General features: G+C 40.4%; 1 protein-coding gene across 1 annotated transcript in view; it reads right to left on the bottom strand.

Annotated features, from left to right (window-relative positions):
• Positions 1–1,530: 1,530 nt before the first annotated feature.
• Positions 1,531–20,153, bottom strand: part of LOC138892547 (uncharacterized) — a 49,570-nt gene continuing 30,947 nt past the window's right edge. The window contains exon 2 of the mRNA XM_070176279.1: positions 1,531–1,964. Within this exon, the coding sequence (XP_070032380.1) occupies positions 1,531–1,964 (434 nt within the window). The remainder of the gene's footprint in view (positions 1,965–20,153) is intronic.

Here is a 20,153-nt window from a genome sequence, read left to right as displayed (position 1 = left end):
CCGGAGATAATAACCTGCTAACCCCAAGAAGCTTCTGATCTCGGTCGCTGTGGTTGGACGAGGCCAACACTGAACTGCATAAATATTCTTGGGATCAACCTTATTACCCTCGCCTGATACAACATGCCCCAAGAATGCCACAGAGTCTAACCAGAACTCACACTTGGAGAACTTAACATATAACTTATGTTCCTGCAAGGTCTGAAGCACCACTCTCAAATGCTGCTCGTGCTCCTCCATGCTGTGCGAGTAGATCAAAATGTCATCAATGAAGACAATGAAAAATGAATCAATATGTGGCCTGAACACCCGGTTTATCAAATCCATAAACGCCATCGGGGTGTTACTCTAAACGAAGGACATCACTAGAAACTCATAATGGCCATATCTAGTCCGGAAAGCCGTCTTCGGAACATCCGAATCCCGAATCTTCAACTGATGGTACCCTGATCTCAAGTCGATCTTAGAGAAAACTATGGCACCCTACAACTGGTCAAATAAATCATAAATACGCGGCAACGAGTACTTGTTCTTAATGGTAACTTTGTTTAACTTACGGTAATCAATGCACATCCGCATAGTCCCATCTTTATTCTTCACGAATAACATTAGTGCACCCCAAGGTGATACACTCAGCCTGATGAACCCCTTTGCTAGCAACTCCTCACTATTCCTTCAACTCCTTTAACTCTCTCGAAGCCATGCGGTACGGCAGAATAGAAATAGGCTGGGTCCCTGGAGCCAAATCAATACAGAAATCAATATCACGATCTGGTGGCATGCCTGGAAGATCATAAGGAAACACATCGAAGAACTCCCAGACCACGAGCACTAAATCAATCGCCGTAGTCTCTGTAGTAGTATGCCGGACATAATCCAGATAAGCCAAGAACCCTTCTCGACAATGTGTCGAGCCTTCAAAAAAGAAATAACCTGACTAGATGTACTAACAGATGAACCCTTCCACTCCAATCTAGGCAACTCTGGCATTGCCAAGGTAACACTCTTGGTATGGCAATCAAGGATGGCGTGATATAGAGACAACCAGTCCATGCCTATGATGACCTCAAAGTCGGTCATATCGAGTAACAGAAGATCCGTTGTGGTCTTATAACCACAGAAAGTAACAATTCAAGACCGATAGATCCGATCCACAATAATGGAATCGCCCACATGAGTGTATACATAAACAAAAGTACCCAGGGACTCACGAGAAACACCCAAGAAATGAGCAAACAGAGATGAAACATATGAATACATAGAGCCTGGGTCAAATAGTATTGAAGCATCCCTATAGCAGACAAAAATAATACCTGTGATCACTACATCTGAGGCCACTGCATCTGGTCTAGATGGAAAAGCATAGAACCTAGCTGGAGCGCCACCTGGATGGCCTCCTCCTCTAGGACGGCCCCTACCAACCTGCCCTCCGCCTTTGGGCGGCTGGATGACTGGTGCGGCAGCTGGTACTGTAATCATAGGCTGATGACCCTACTGTACCGCCTTGCCCCGAAGTCTGGGACAAAACCTCTACATGAGGCCAGGATCCCCAAACTCATAACAACCCCTCGAATCGGCGGACTGCTGACCGGAAGTCTGACCCTGATGGCCTAAATACCCACCGGAGGAACCCTGAATAGCTGATGGCTGGTAGGAACTCTCTGGCATAATGCTGAAATAGGGCCGCACTAAAGGATCATGAGGAGGCGACGATACTGGATATGTGGGCCTACTAGTCTTCCCTCTCCCAAACTGACCTCTGCCCCTAGATGGAGCACCATTGAACCCTCTAGAATAACAGAACCGCTTGTCCCGTAACATCTGCTCTCGGCTCCGCTGACAGACACCCTCGATCCTCTGAGCTATCTCCCCAACTAGCTCATAAGAAGTCCCCATCTCAACCTCTCGGGCCATGGAGGCTTGAATACCAGAGTGCAAACCTGCAACAAACCTCCGCACTGTCTCTACATTGGTAGGAAGTATCATAAGTGTATGGGGAGACAACTAAGAGAACCTCGCCTCATAGTCGGTCACTGAAATCGCAACTCTCCCCTAGGAGAGAGTGAAATATACTTGTTCAAGAAGAGGCATGTGAACTGATCCCAAGTCACGGGAGGAGAACCTGCTGGTCTGCCTAGATGATATGACTGCCACCACCTACGGGCCCTGCCCTCCAGCTAGAAAGTAGTAAAGTCCACCCCATGGGACTCCAATATCCTCATGTTGTGCACTCTGTCCCTGCACCAATCAATAAAGTTCTGGGGGTCCTCATGTAGCTCAACTTCAAAGACAGGAGGGTGTATCCTGGTCCATATGTCCAATAGCTTCTACGGCTCATCGGCGCAGCTGGTTTGGGCTCATGTATAGCTGCCGTCACTGTCTAGGCACCGCCCACGGGTAGTGCGCCCGGTGTCTGATATACGTTAGTTGCATGACTAGGAGCCTGAGTGGTAGGGGTCTATGCTCCCCCTCCCGCCTGAGATGTGGCTGGGTCCGCTGGAAATAAACAAGCCTGAGTCATAGAATCCATGAACCGTAGCATACGGCCCATGACCTCCTGAAATCCCAGCGCGGGCATGAAATCCACTAGGGCTGGCCTTGCTGCAGGCACCTTACCCTACTCTTCAATAATAGGATCCGCCACTGGATCCACTGGATCCCTGCTCATAACTCGTGAGACCTACGTGAACCTAGTGCTCTGATACCATGTTGTCACGACCCAATTTCCCTATAGGCCGTGATTGTGTCCAACGTCGCCGCTAGGCAAACCAACAGAGAACTAACCATGTACTTATTCTTTTGACATTTTAGAAATAGTTGATTTTAAATTATTAAATGAGGAATAGGTGGGAAATTTAATAAAATAAAGCGCAACTAATTATAAGATCAAGTGTGGTGAAATAAATACTCAAAAGCCATTAAGTGCCTACTAGCAAAGAAATCTCAAGACCTGGTGTCACAAGTATATGAGCTACTAGTAGAATATACAAAACACTAAGCTACTCTCTGAAATAAAGAAGACAGAAAGTAAATACAAAATAAAGACGTCTGGTGCAGCAGAACGGGCTCGGAAGGCAGCTCACCGCTAAGTCTGGGAGTATCAAGAGTGCGCACCGGGCTGATAACTAGATGCACCCGACTCAGATCTTGCACGGTTAGTGCAGAAGTGTAGCGTGAGTACATAAACAATATGTACCTAGAAAGTATGGGCTAACAATAAAAATACCGAAAACTCTAAATAAGCATGAGTTATGTAAATAATAATAAAACTCAAAACATGCAATGAATAAATAATTCCTTCACCAATGGTAAATCTCAAGTCATGTTAATTGTAACCTCTTAAGCCAATAAAAACAATATCAAGTATAATTAGGCTCCAAGTGTCATTACGCACGATTTATGCCGAGGTCGTACGGTCCGATCCCAAAAAATATGTATGTATACGGTATGCACTGCCGAGGGTCTAACAGCACAAACTATAGATTCATCTGTCACGCCCTAAACTCAGGAAGCGCGACCGGTGCTCAACCGAGAGAACCCGGCCGAGCAAGCCTATTAGATTTCTTTCTACCCAAATTCATTCATGAATAAAGAGATGTACTCCATTAATCATTCACTAAAAAGATTTTATTAACAACTTCCTTTTTCATTCTCATTAGCAGCTTCATTCATAATTTCCAAAATATTACGAGTTTATAGAATTAATGAAAAACATGATTTCCAAATACCAACATTTCTAGTTCAATTCCCAACTTCAACTACAACCCACAACCTGTCTACGGAGCCTCTAAATACAATAGAAGAGTAATATGGAAATGCCAGCAACAAGGCCCCGGCTATACCTCAAAACACAGTACATGAGACACAAAAGATACATGACCCCGAAATGAAGTGGGGTTCACCAAATCAGCTGAAACGAGTGCACTGCTATCACTAATCAGTGCCGCTTGCTGTTGAACCACTTGCATCCATTAAAGATGCAGCGCCCCCGGCAAAAAGGGCGTTAGTACAGTCGAATAGCACTAGTATGCATAGCTAAAAGTCCTCTTTCAAAATAGAATGCCACATAAGAAAAGGCAACACATAGAAACAACAAGCCATAATCAACAATATCCAGATATTTAGTTAAAACATAATAATTTTCAAAATACGAACTTCATATACAATTTTGGTTGAGAGATTATTAGCACCGATATACAACCGTCTTTGTTAGCACGGAGTCTGATCACGCCCGATCGGCTAGGCCATCTCCCCACGAACTATGTGGTTTGACATGTGATATGAAAGAAAAGTTGTTACCAAGAGTAGTACCACCATATGCTCAATATGGTGTCTAATCTCCACCCAATCAGCTAGGCCGCCTTCCCACATATGCCGTGCGGGTTGACTTTTCCAATCCACAAAGGTTCTAGTTTCATCCCAATTAAGGGGAATAATATCACAATTTCCCAAATGTTCCAATTTCATCCCAAAAAAGGGGAATAATCACAATGCACCCCTACACTGACATGTGTAGTTTCAGGTGTGGGCCTTATAACCCACCCTTTCTCGGTTTTGCTAACGATGCTCCCAAAAATATTTTTTGATTTGATTTGCAAACAAAAATATCATAAATACAATTTTTCGCACCTCAACATCTTTCACATTGTATTAATTCTCATTAGTATTCCCAGTCATTCACAACAATAATATTTCCTTGGCTCAGTAGGCCATTCACAAGATTTTTTATTCCTGGCTCGATGATCGTATTTCATATTCCACACTTTAACCTCTTTCAATTTCAAAGATCACCATCAAGTATTAACATATAGGATATTTCAGAAATCATATACTTCAAATCCATTTGAAATGGAAACTTCAAACACAAATGGTTTCTTCCCAAAGAATGTGGCATACTATCCAACAATAGAAACACACATGGAAATCATAAACAATCAATACACCACTTATTATTACAATGCTCTTCCCTAGCAATGACAATGTACCAGTTCAACACATGAGTATATAGAAGTCGAATCACACTAGATATATTTATAAATAAAAGCATTAGTTAAAGCAACCACTAATGGGCATGAATTGAAGACAAAAGCTTTTAGGTAATTCTATCTTCGTAGTCATTTTTAAACAATTGAGTCGAGGCTCATTTCATATTCTTAATCGCATCTTCTCAAATCATTTGCACTACTAGACACAATCATAACTTAAATTCTTGGCACGTTGGCCACACTCTACATCCCCAATTAACTTATTTCACTTCCAACCATCTTTATAGATTATCAACAATAAGACATTTCCAAATCAAGACTTTAGGTACACATATGAGCAATTAAGAGTCTTAAGAATATTGAGATTTTCTCACACAATTTGGCATACTATCTTTCATTGAAACACGACTCAAAGCCATAACCTTTTAATACGCAACCCATACTTTGAAACTTACGGAAACATTATGGAATTCAATTACAAGAGAGAAAGTTTAGCCAACATACCTCAATCGATCTTCCTTAACTCTAGAATGATCCGGAATTCTTAGCAATCCCTATCTATTTAGAGACATAACAAAATTGAACCATAATTAGGAAGATATTCATGGTCTCAACTCATTTGAGCATTTTATCAGATACTAGGTGTGAAAATTTAACCACAAGGTTCTTCTACAAGATTTCCTTCACTCCACAATCCAATCCTTACTTATTTCAGCTCAACAACCTTCCCACAATTCTTATTGGTACATGCATGTATAAATAATAATCTCCTACCCATGAATCATACTCCTAATCAACCATCTTCTACTCAAATTCGAAATTGAAAACTAGGGTATGAAACCTCACCTCTTAGATAAAGAACTTGTGGGTTTTCCTTGTTAATCTTCCAAGATTTGAGCAAGACTTGATGAATAATTAGCCTAGGGTTTTCTCTCTCTCTAAAACACTCCCCCTTCTCTCTAAAATATTTGAATTTTTCTCAAAAATGACCCTTTGCGTGTATTTAACGAAGTAGGGTCGGGTTGTAAGAACCCAAAAATGGAGTTCCAAAATAGGTTCTGTGGTCGCATATACGACCGCATATCGGTCGCATAATTACAGACCAATACGATCAAAAATCTGTCTGTGTATGCGGTCACTATGCGGTCGCATAATGCACCGCATAACAGTTATGCGGTCGCATAGTCGACCACATAATTTCCCCCAGACTGGCCCTTCTCCTGCTCACTTCTGTGGCCATTATGCGGCCCGCAGAGTGGTTCTGCGGTCGCATAATGGACTACAGAAATGCCTTTTTCAGCCAAAAATTTTTCTTTACTTTCCGTTGCATTGTTCAACCCAAAAATCCGAACCTTGAATTATACCATCCTCAAACACGTAAGCCAACTCCGGCACCACGAAACCTTCAATTCACTTGCAAAATTTACGGGGCTTTACACTGAAATACTTCAAAATTTTCCGGGGTGTTACATTCTCCCCCGCTTAGGATCATTCGTCCTCGAATGAGGGTCAAAATTAGTCATTAGCATTCAATGTGGTTCAACTGTTGGTTCACACACACCAGTAGTGTCAAAATTTTGCTAACTCCCTAAATTTCCTAAAATTTCGCCAGAGTCTCCCCTGTAACTGGGCCTATCCACCTTCCAGAGTAAGACCAAAACAACTCCTAATAACACATCCACAACTTGACAAAACATCACCATGTATAACAATGTCACTAATCTCATCATTACAGGCATTATACTATCAAGGGTGGTATCTGGACATGAGCTGCACATATTTAAATCATAACACACAGAAGTACCTTTCAAATCACAATCATTTAACTATACACTCAAGTGGGAACATTTTATTTTCTTAACACTTTTGCCCCTCCATGTGGTCTCCTCGACATACAGACTTCGCCATAACACATTAATGGAGACAATCTCAACTCCCGTACTTTTCTAATAAGGATAGCAAATAGTTGCTCCTCACAATACCATTATCCCTTATCTTCACCTTATTAGACATAGACACATGAAACACCAGTTGCACGGAGAACAATAATTGGGAAACATCATACTCATAGTTTAGCCTATTTCGTTTCAAAATTTCATAAGGCCTAATGTGACCTCACATACTTTACCTTTATTAACAATTCACATAGCATCCTCATGCAGAAAATATTGAGAATAACCCATTCACTTTCTTCAACTATAAATCTCTACACCAAACACCCAAACTAAACCTTTGGCAACCTCCAACAATTTCTCTAAGATGTGCTAGCTTGACTATGAACATAAAATTTCCTATCCCATATATTTGATCACGGGATGATGCTTCTTGTTTGAAATGCCTGAACCTATAATACTCGATAGATTTTCTACAAACAGGAACAACGAGGTTCGAGATTTCGCTGGAATTATTCAAGAATCCATCAACGCGCTGAGCACGGCATTTCAAGAGGTTATATCCTAAGAGACATGAAGGTCACTACAAATAGCGCTGACATGGTGATTCATTATAGTGACATCATCAGTTCAACAAACGAGTCATAGAGTTGCCTAGTAGGCATTGATAACATAGTGAAAATGTTCATGATTCTGAGATTTAAAAGAAATGAGTCATGAAAAGGACATCAACAATTGTTTCATTCCATTCGTGCCTTATTTGGAAATAGTAAGCCTCAAAGATAGCTAACACTTATGTGACACTAGTCGCCTCTTGGTATGTAGGGAAAATCAGTTTAACTCGAAATGAGAATATTCTAGCACCCTGAATATGATATGGGTTTCAAGATACACAAAGTTGCATTAACTCTTAACAGTAACTAGCACAGGGAATCTATGCCACAAGCTTACGAGGATGAAAAGAAGTTGAACACTTGTGAGATTATTATCATTCCCACAGCTTAACCTTTGCTAATATTCGATCCTATGTGAGAGGACTAGAGATACGCCGAATTTGTCTTTCAATTCAATATGCTCATCATAAGGCTGCTTAACTTTCGATCTCAAATAAGTGGAATCATGTAGCTAGGACATCTTAATATTGGGATGAAATCATGTATTAGTTAGATAGAATGAACACTTTCCCGTGAGTTAGACATGTTTTTGCCATAACAACTCTCAAGTTGCCATATCAGGCCAATTCACGGGAAACCACAATACTGGGAACAAGGTGAGTTACTCATTGAGGCATGATCTAGGTGGACATGAAAGTCATACTGAGATGGGTAAACAACAAGATCTCCCTATGAAAAATTTGTGATAAATCTCAAGTTGCTCAGAAACTTTATGCGGATAAGTGGCCCCTTTCAATTGACATGTACGCACATGATAGGTGTTAAGATATACTCTTATGTTACTAGACAATGAAAAGGATTCATGATACTATTCATAAAGGAATAGAATAATTGTTCCAACCATAGAAGTCACATATACCGGAGAGGAAAATAGTGACTCAAGAAGGATCTCAACACTAGGCTGCTTTCCATTGGATATGATACCACATAGGTAAATATTATGGTGATGCATGTATAAGCACAAATGAGCAGATGTTATCCATTTGAATCAAAATGTTTTGTACGAAATTCATCAGGTTTTGTCCCTTGTTGAGAATTTAGGGAAGCAATGGGAAGTATTAACCTAGGGTTATAACACAATTCAAGGAACCCATTATAGAACTCAATTTCTCAAGAGGTTGTAAATATAATGAATTGTGATAAAGAGGCTTCATGAATTTTGTGTCTCGTTCTAAGAGTAGATACGGAGAACGACTCAAAAAGTTGTTTCGGTTCTATCCCAACTTCCATAGTAACATAAGAAGTGACATATGACAAAGTGGAACCAGGATCAATAAGAGCATACACATCATGAGATCGGACAGTCAATACACATCTGGTGAAGCCTCAAACTTTTTATGTCTCCTCATAGCATAAAACCTGTTGGGCCCTCCCGAGCTCTGAATACCACCCCTAGTTGTTCCACGCCCTGCAGGCGTTATAGTGCCTCTAGCTGTGGGAGGCGTTGTGGATGTAGTAGCTACAGAACTGGCTGGCTGTTCCATACCCTTGCCCATGCTCTGGCGAGACAAATAACAATCTCTTTGAAAGTGGCCCGTCATACGACACTTGTAGCATACCTTTGTACCATAGTGACACACTCCCGGATGGCATCTTCCACACTTCACACAATGGGGATGAGGTCCGCTGAACTGACTCGTCTCACTGACCTGATATTTACTCTTTTTGCATACATCATATTCATACCTCTTATCCTTCCTCCAAGCTTCCAATGTGGGATTAACAATTCCATCACCGGATTGCTGTGTGGGCCTTTGGAATTACCCAAAGACACCACCTTTAACGCGTTGCTGAGCATACTTACAACACGATGCCAAATGTTCCTTCCCGCATGACGGACATAACTGGATGGGTGTGCCCAACCTAGGGCATTTGTTCTTCTTGTGCCCCTCTTTCCACAGCCATAACATATTTCAAGGGTTATCCAACATGTTCCCAAGTGTCGCTTCTTGCAAATCACACAATCCGGTTCATTAGCACCAATAACCCTCTTTCGTTTCTTAGATTCTCTCACCACACGATCCGGTGGTGCGGTGACAGTCGTAGGAATAAGACACTTCCCTTAGCAACAAGTTCTTCCAACCCCTCCATGGCTCGACGCATTCTCCCAACGAACTCTTGTGTAATCTCCCCCAGATTCGATGGAGCGGTCATTCCCTCCTTGTTGTTTTGAACTCATGGATTACTCATCTGAAAATGGTCATTAGACATAACGAGAAAATTAGCTTCCTATCTTGAGGTCTATCGCACGATCTGGAGTATCAAAGAAGTGTGAAATTCCTAAATGTTCAAGTAGCCTCTTCAATTAGATGTGGTCGGCAACACACCGATAAGTAGGACTCTACCAGACATGGCTCCGAGACATCCTAGGACACTTTAAAACCTTAGGCTTTGATACCAAGTTTATCACGCCCTAAACTCGGGGAGCACGACGGACGCTCAACCGAGAGAACCCGGCCGAGCAAGCCTATTAGATTTCCTTCTACCCAAACTCATCCATGAATAAAGAGGAGATGTACTCCATTAATCATTCACTGAAGAGATTTAATTAACAACTTCCTTTTTCATTCTCATTAGCAGCTTCATTCATAATTTTCGAAATGTTACGAGTTTATAGAATTAATGAAAAATATGATTTCCAAATACCAACATTTCTAGTTCAATTCCCAACTTCAACCACAACCCACAACCTGTCTACGGAGCCTCTAAATACAATAGAAGAGTACTATGGAAAAGCCAGCAACAAGGCCTCGGCTATACCTCAAAACACAGTACATGAGAAACAAAAGATACATGACCCCGAAATGAAGTGGGGCTCACCAAATCCGCTGAAACGAGTGCACTGCTATCACTAATCAGTGCCGCTTGCCGTTGAACCACCTGCATCCATTAAAGATGCAGCGCCGCTGGCAAAAATGGCATTAGTACTGTCGAATAGCACTAGTATGCATAGCTAAAAGTCCTCTTTCAAAATAGAATGCCCACATAAGAAAAGGCAACACATAGAAACAACAAGTCATAATCAACAATATCCAGATGTTCAGTTAAAACATAATAATTTTCAAAATACGAACTTCATATACAATTTTGGTTGGGAGATCATTAGCACCGATATACCACTGTCTTTGTTAGCACAGAGTCCGATCACCCCCGATCGGCTATGCTATCTCCCCACGAACAATGTGGTTTGACATGTGATGCGAAAGAAAAGTTGTTACCAAGAGTAGTACCACCATATGCGCAATATGGCGTCTGATCTCCACCCGATTTGCTAGGCCGCCTTCCCACAAATGCCGTGCGGGTTGACTTTTTCAATCCACAAAGGTTCCAATTTCATCCCAATTAAGGGGAATAATATCACAATTTCCCAAAGGTTCCAATTTCATCCCAAATAAGGGGAATAATCACAATCCACCCCTATACCGACACATGTAGTTTCAGGTGTGGGCCTTATGACCCACCCTTCCTTGGTTTTGCTAATGATTTTCCCAAAAACATTTTTTGATTTGATTTGTAAACAGAAATATCATAAATATAATTGTACTCACCTCAACTTCTTTCACATTGTATAAATTCTCATTAGTATTCCCAGTCATTCACAACGACAATATTTCCTTAGCTCATTAGGCCATTCACAAGATTCTTTATTCCTGGCACGATGACCGTATTTCATATTCCACACTTTAACCTCTTTCAATTTCAAAGATCACCATCAAGTATCAACATATAGGATATTTCAGAAATCATATACTTCAAATCCATTTGAAATGGAAACTTCAAACACAAATGGTTTCTTCCCAAAGAATGAGGCATACCATCCAATAATAGAAACACACATGAAAATCATAAACAATCAATACACCACTTATTCTTACAATGCTCTTCCCTAGCAATGCCAATGTACCAGTTCAACACATGAGTATATAGAACTCGAATCACACTAGATATATTTATAAAGCAAAGCATTAGTTAAAGCAACCACTAATGGGCATGAATTGAGTACAAAAGCTTTTAAGTAATTCTATCTTCGAAGTCATTTTTAAACAATTGAGTCGAGGCTCATTTCATATTCTTTATCGCATCTTCTCAAATCATTTGCACTACTAGACACAATCATAACTTAAATTCTTGGCACGTTGGCCACACTCTATATCCCCAATTAACTTATTTCACTACCAACCATCTTTATAGATTATCAACAATAAGACATTTCCAAATCAAGACTTTAGGTACACATATGAGTAATTAAGAGTCTTAAGAATATTGAGATTTTCTCACACAATTTGGCATACTCTCTTTCATTGAAACACGACTCAAAGCCATAACCTTTTAATACGCAACCCATACTTTGAAACTTACGGAAACATTATGGAATTCAATTACAGGAGAGAAAGTTTAGCCAACATACCTCAATCGAGCTTTCTTAACTCTAGAATGATCCGAAATTCTTAGAAATCCCTATCTATTTAGAGACATAACAAAATTGAACCATAATTAGGAAGATATTCATGGTCTCAACTCATTTGAGCATTTTATCAGACACTAGGTGTGCAAATTTAACCACAAGGTTCTTCTACAAGATTTCCTTCACTCCACAACCCAATCCTTACTTATTTCAGCTCAACAATCTTCCCACAATTCTTATTGGTACATGCATGTATAAATAATAATCTCCTACCCATGAATCATACTCCTAATCAACCATCTTCTACCCAAATTCGAAATTGAAAACTAGGGTATGGAACCTTACCTCTTAGATGAATAACTTGTGGATTTTCCTTGTTAATCTTCCAAGATTTGAGCAAGACTTGATGAATAATTAGCCTAGGGTTTCCTGTCTCTCTAAAACACTCCCCCTTCTCTCTAAAACATCAAATGTTTTGCTCAAAAATGACCCTTTGCGTGTATTTAATGAAGTAGGGTCGGGTTGTAAGAACCCAAAAATGGAGCTCCGGAACAGGTTCTGCGGTCGCATATGCGACCGCATAATGGATATGCGGACCGCATGTCGGTCGCATAATTACAGACCAAAACGATCAAAAATCTGTCTGTGTATGCGGTCACTATGCGGTCGCATAATGCACCGCATAACAGTTATGCGGTCGCATAGTCGACCGCATAATTGCCCCCAGACTGGCCCATCTCCTGCTCACTTCTGCGGCCAGTATGTGGCCCGCAGAGTGGTTTTGCGATCGCATAATGGACCGCAGAAATGCATTTTTCCGCCAAAAATTTTCCTTTACTTTCCAGTGCATTGTTTAACCCAAAACACATAAGCCTACTCCGGCACCACGAAACCTTGAATTCACTTGCGAAATTTACGGGGCTTTACACTAAAATACTTCAAAATTTTTTGAGGTGTTACAACATCTATTAACCTACCGAGGCGAATGGCCCGTTCCCATGAGAGTAGAGGAATTTACCTCGCTCGCAGAAATACTTGCGACACGAGTGAACATAGATTTTTCATAGTTATTATAAATTTTCTTCAATTCTTCGCAATATAAGAAATCCAAACTGGGGACTTTAAATCTAAAAATCCTTAATCTCGGTTCTATGTAAGAGAACTAACAAGCATAACCAACATAACAGTGCAAACAAGGCATGATGTGAACCTAAGACTACCCAGACATCACATGGACTATAGCTACGCACGGACTCTCGTAACCTATGTGTACGTATCTCCCCACACAAATAATTTACAACAAAAATACACCTAAGGGAATGAGTTCCCTCTTACAAGGTTAAGCAAGACACTTACCTCGTTCTCAAGCTCACTTCCGATCCTCAAATTCTTTCTAAAGCCTCAACTCGGTGCCAAACGACTCGGAAGTAGTCAAATGTTATATAATTTAGTCAATACACGTTCAAAAGTTCATAATTTAACTCTTAGAGTAATTACCCAACCCAAATTGGAAGATTCCTAAAATTTACCACCGGGCCCACGTGCTCGGATTTCGGGAATTTTCGAAGAAAATTGTTACCCATTACCTTACAAACTCAAATATATAATTTTTATCCCATTCCATATTCATTTTCGTTGTTAAATTCTATTTTTTATCAAAACCTAGGTTTTTCATCTGAACCCATGATTTTCACAATTTTATATGTTAAAATCTACCCATAATCTCTGTTTTAAACTAATACTATATAGAAATCACTTACCTCAAAGTGCTAGATTAAAACCCCTCTCCAAAATCTCCAAAATCTCCCAATGAATGAAAAAAATGAGTCAAAAATGGTTTAACTCCCAACTTAAATGAACCTCACTGCCCAACGAATTTTCGCACATGCGATGACACTGTCGCACCTGCGGTTCTTTTTCTACGGACAAAACCATGCAAGTGCGGACCAAGCCCAGGTCGAACTCCTCTACTTCTGTGACCAACGGCTCACATCTGCGAGCCTGCTTTTTCGGCGAGCGCGTCGCACCTGCGACCCTATGCCGCTTCTGTGATTGCCCGCTTTGCACCCGCGCCTCCGTAGCTGCGGTCCTTGCCTCACTTCTATGATCGCTAGGCCGCTTATGTGGCTGCTAGCTTGCTTCTACGCTGGCCCTCCACATGCGCGATTGCACCAGAAGCTGGGTGCTTCTGCTATCCAACTAAGGCCAAATGACTTCCGCGCATCGTCCGAATGGCATCCGGGGCCCCCGAGGCTCTGTCCAGATGTACCAACAAGTTTGAAATCATAAAACGGACTTGCTCGTACTCTCACAACATAGATAACAACATTAAAACTAAGAATCATATGCCAAAACCAATAAAATCAACTTATGAACTTCAAGTTCTTCCAACTTACTCCGAACGCGCCAATTCTTACCTAAACTACCCGGAATGACTCCAAAATTTTGCGCGCAAGTCTTAAATCACTATACGGAACTATTCCCAGGCTCAAAATCCCAATTGGACATCGATAACGCCAAATCCTACTTCAAACCAAATTTAAAGTACTTTAAAACCTTCAATGTGCCAATTTCTAATATAAAACGCTCCCGGGTCATCCAAAACCCGATCCGAACATACGGCCAAGTCCAAACTCATCATAGGAACCTATTGGAACTGTCAAATCTCGGTTCTGAGGTCGTTTACTCAAAATATTGACTCAAGTCAAACTTAGCCCTTTTTAGCCAACCCTAAGGAACCAAGTATTCCGATTTCAACCCAAACCCTTCCAAATCCCGAACTAGCCATCCCCACAAGTCATAAAATAGTAAAAGCACATACGGGGAGTCTTTTATATTAGAACGGGGATCTAGAAAGTAAAACGACCGGCCGGGTCATTACAATATTGCTATTGACTTTAGTTATTTATGATTATTCCGCTGTTGAGACTATTAAATACTATTATTTGAGTTTATTTCTATTTATTTAATATTGGTTTACCTACCAAGTGGTGTTAGGCGGCATCACAACTATGGTGAAATTTTGGGTCGTGACAAGTTGGTATCATAGCATTAGGTTGCTAAGTTCTCATGAGTCATGAGAAAGTCTAGTAGAGTCTTGTGAATTGTTACGGAGATGTTTGTACTTATCTTTAAGAGGCTACAGGGCTTTTAGGAAAACTTCTCCTTCATTCATTATTTATCGTGCAAATTTGTTTATCCCTAAATCTTTATAGTTGCTTTTCTGTTCTCTCACAGATGGCGAGGATATGATCATCAGGTGCAGCTGAAAATGCACCGATACACCAGGCTAGGGCCTTGAGATGCCGGGGTTGAGGTAGAGGTAGGGGAGCACGCACCGCAGCTTGATCCCCAGCTCGTGCAGCTATTGTGGAGCTACCAATAAGTCTTGTCGAGGAGCAGGTTCAGGACTATGATGAGCCAAAAGTACCAGCTTAGGTTCCCGAGTGTTTATTTGTTACACCAATTTTTTAGGGCTTTGGTTTGTATGGTTAAGTTGTTCGAGAGTTTGGATCATGCTGGGGCATTTCCTACTACACCAGCTACTTCCCAGGTCGGGGGAAAAGCGTAGACTCTAGATACCCGTACCCCAGAGAAGGTGGCACATGGTTATCGAATGCTCGTAGTGTTAACGTTGGGGGTATTTAGCGTACTTGTCACGACCCAAACCAAAGGGCCGCAACGGGCACTTGGTGCCTAACTCAATATAGTACCAAAGTAACATATAATTCTTATCGTACTATTATGGGTAACTGAACCAGAAAGGCTGTCATGATATAACCAGAATTAAATATAAGAGAACACTTGACATAGGACAATCCAACATGCTATACAAACTTATACATGTGACATAAGGGCCTATAAGACCGAAATGATTATTTGTAAATACAAAACATAGGTCGACAAGGCCATAAAATCATCCATATACATGGAATCTATTTACAAGCCTCTAAGAGTATATACGTGTCATAAAGGTCGGGACAAGGCCCCACTATATCAATCAATACATGTCCAGAGCATACGGACCAAATAGGCAACTCTAGAGAAAGTGGAGTGCACCAACACCTTCTACTGAGATGATAGCCTACTAAGAGGACTGCCGACCTATCTATCGGGACCTGTGGGCATGAAACGCAACATCCCCAGGCAAAAGGGATGTCAGTACGAATAAAGTACCGAGTATGTAAGTGTAAGGCCCCGTAAACAAAATTCCTAATGATTTAAGTTTTTAAAGTACACCAACGATATTTGAAAATAATGTATTTGAGTATTAAACGATACCTATGGGATAGAGCCACATCATTTTGAATTTATAATGTATGTTTAAGGTGTGTTGGAACATACTAAGGAGTTTTGTGAATGGCAAGACCTTGTGTTGAACAAGTTGGATACATTAAGTGGAAATGATGTTTCAATTGGCACAGGACCCGACTTCAAATGCATAGAACACCCCCAATATAATGACATAGATGGTGATCTACCTATCAAATTAAAGCCCTATGAGTCTAGTTTCCAAAGAATCAAACCATTAATCAATTGGATATTTCTACCAAAATGTATAGCCATTTTACTGGACCTGTGTCATATGCGCGCCCAGATGCACGATCACGCATATTTGAGAGTTTGTGCCTTGTGTGCGTGGCTAGATGTGCGGCCACTTGCCTAGGTGCGCAGCCCCAAGGACAGGTAGAGAGATGGGCTAAGTCATTTCTTCAAGAATAGGCTTTTCTCTCCACCAAGCAACCGGCCAAGGCTTCCAATACACACCTAAGGTGAGTTTTTAAAAGTGTTTTTATGATGATTTCACTTCTCAATCACTAGTTACAACAAGGTTTTGTATTGGATTCCATAGGATTTCTTCAAAATCTCAATAACACCCCAAAAGTTGACTTTCATGATTTGGTCCACAAGAGGTCATCTTTCACCCTTAAACCTTTATGCATGGATTGTTAGTGAATAAATAAGCAAGGAATAAGTAATAGCACTTATGAGATGGTGATTGGAAGCCATAAATACTAAAACTAAATTATTGGGTGTGGTAGAGATTTTGTAATGAGTTAATTAGTAAGATTTGGTAGATGTGAGTTCATTGACGATTATAATGGTGCTAAGAAGGTAGTTAGTGGACAAAGGATGTTGTAGTATCTCTTGTTGGTGGTAAGGAGGTATTGTTGGATGAAGAAACACTATTACTAGAGGTAGTTGAATGCTATGCACTCTAGGTGTTTGATAAAATGCCATAATGACCAAAAACCTGGAAATATTTACTAATATTGGTCCAATTGAATTATGTTGATGTAGATTGCATTTGTAAGAGTAGTGGGTGGTTTTAATATTGCTAAAGAGCTCCATCAAGGTTTGTTGGCTAAACTTTCTCTCTTAGAATCGAATTCCATAATGTTCCCGTAAGTTTCAAAGTATGGGTTGCGTATTAAAATGTTATGGCTTTGAGTCGTGTTTCAAATGAAAGCAAGTATGCCAAATTATGTGAGAAAAATTCGATATGTTTAAGGCTCTAAATTGCTGATATGTGTACCTAAAGTCTTGCTTGAAAATGTCTTGTTGTTGATAATCTATAAAGATACTTGCAAATGAAAGAAATGAACTGGGGATATAGAGTGTGGCCAACATACCAAGAATTTAAGTTATAATTGTGGCTAGTTGTGCCAAGGAAAATAGAATTGAGCCTCAACTCAACTCAACTGTGTAAAAAGGATTTGGAAAATAGAATTGCCTAAAAGCTTTTGTACTCAATTCATATCCATAAGTGGCTATTTTAACTAATGCTTTGCTTTATAAATATATCCAGTGTGGCTCGAGTTCTCACATACTCAGGCATTGAAATTGTATATTATTATTTCTGGGAAAGAGTATTGCAAGAATAAATGGTGTATTGATCGTGTATGATTTTGACGTGTGTTTCTATTGTTGGTCCGTATGCCCATTCTTTGGCAAAAAACCTTTTGTGTTTAAAGTTTCCATTACTAATGAATTTGAGGTATATGATTGCTGAAATATTCTATATGATGATATTTGATGGTGATCTTTGAAATTGAAAGAGGTGAAAATGTGGAATATGAAATACGACCACCGTGCCAGGAATAAAGAATCTTGTGAATGGCCAAATGAGCCAAGGGAATATTGTTGTTGTGAGTGACTGGAAATACTAATGAGAATTTATACAAAGTGAAAGATGTTGAGGTGAGTACAATGGTATTTATGTTACCTTTGTGTGCAAATCAAATCAAAAATGTTTTTGGGAGTATCATTAGCAAAACCGAGGAAAGATGGGTCATAAGGCCCGCACCTGAAACTACACGTGCCGGTGTAGGGGTGGATTGTGATTATTCCCCTTATTTGGGATAAAATTAAAATATTGGTGAAATTGTGATTATTCCCCTTAATTGGGATGAAACTGGCAATAACTGTGAATTGGAAAAGTCAACCCACACGACATATGTGGGAAGGTGGCCTAGCTGATCGGGTGGAGATCGGACGCCATGTTGCGCACATGGTGGTACTACTCTTGGTAACAACTTTATTTTGCATCACATGTCAAACCACATTGTTTGTGGGGAGATGGCCTTGCCGATCGGGCATGATAAGACTCCGTGCTAACAAAGATGATGGTATATCGGTGCTAATGATCTCCCAACAATAATTGTATATGAAGTTCGTATTTTGAAAATTATTGTGCTTTAATTGGACATTTGGATATTGTTGATTGTGGCTTGCAATTTCTATGGTTTTTCTTTTCTTATATGGACATTCCATTTTGAAAGAGGACATTTAGCTTTACATACTAGTACTATTCCATATGTAATAACGTCCTTTTTGCCGGGGGCGCTACATCTTCAATGGATGCAGGTGGTTTATCAGCGGGTAACTTTGGTCCTCGTTAGTAGTTACTCTCTTTTCAGCAGGTTTTGGTGAGCCCTACTCTATTCCGGGCCTGATATCATATGATGTTGTACTTTGTGTTTTGAAGTATAGTCGGGGCCTTGTTGCCGGCATTTCCATATTACTCTTATGTTGTACTTAGAGGATCCGTAGACAGGTTGTGGGTGGTGTTTGATGTGGGGAATTTAACTAAAAATGTTGGTATTTGGCAAATATGTTTTTCATTATATCTATAAACTTGTAATATTTTGGAAATTATGAACGAAGCTGCTAATAGAATGAAATGGGAGTTGTTAATGAAATCTTTTCAGTGTTTGATGAATGGAGTACATCTCCTCTTTATTCATGAATGAGTTTGGGTAGAAGAAAATCTAATAGGCTTGCTCGGCTGGGTTCATTCGGTTGAGCGCCGGTCGCGCTCCCCGATTTCGGGGCATGACAAACTTGGTATCAGAGCCTAATGTTTTAAAGTGTCCTAGGATGTCTCGGAGCCGTGTCTAGTAGAGTCCTTTTTATCAGTGTGTTATTGACCACATCTATAATGAGGAGGCTACTTGGGAATTTAGGAATTTCACCCTTCTTTGATACTCCAGATCGTGCGATAGAGCTCAAGGTAGGAAGCTAAATTCCTTGTCAAGTCTCATTTTCCATATGAGTAACCCACGGGTTCGAGACATCGAGGAGAGATTGAAAGAACTAGCTGACAGGGGAACTGTCATTGTTCATATCGATGTATCGTGCCACCGGATCATGTGGTAAGAGCCCCTAAGAAATAAACTAGGATTGTTAGAACCAATAAGCCAGAATGTTTGATTTGTAAGAAGCACCACTTGGGGAGATGTTTAATAACTCTTGAAATATGTTATGGTTTTAGAAAGAGGGGGAACTAGAAGAACAAATGCCCTAGGTTGGGTACAACTATCCCGGTCTGCCCGATATGTGGGAAGAAATATTTGGCATTGTGTTGTGAGTATGCTCAGGAATATGTTAGGGGTGGTAGGCTTGGGAAATTTTAGAGGCCCACACAGAAATCCGGTATAGAGATTTTTACTCTCGATGTGAAGGCCTGGAGGAAAGATAAGAGGGATTATTATGACTTATGCAAAAAGGGTGAATATCAAGTCAATGGGGCGAGTTAGTTTAGCGGACCTCATCCCTGTTGTGTGAAGTGTGGGAGATATCATTCAGGGGTATGTCACTATGGTACCGATATAATGGATATGGAGTCGAGGGGCATCAATTAAGGTACTACCGTGTCAATCTAAAATCACCAAGTAACTCACTCTTTGCTACCTTA

Source organism: Nicotiana tomentosiformis, chromosome 5 (assembly GCF_000390325.3).
Source record: "Nicotiana tomentosiformis chromosome 5, ASM39032v3, whole genome shotgun sequence".
Taxonomy (NCBI): Eukaryota; Viridiplantae; Streptophyta; class Magnoliopsida; order Solanales; family Solanaceae; genus Nicotiana; species Nicotiana tomentosiformis.
The sequence above is the reverse complement of the archived record's forward strand: the minus strand, read 5'-3'. Positions and strand labels throughout refer to the sequence as shown.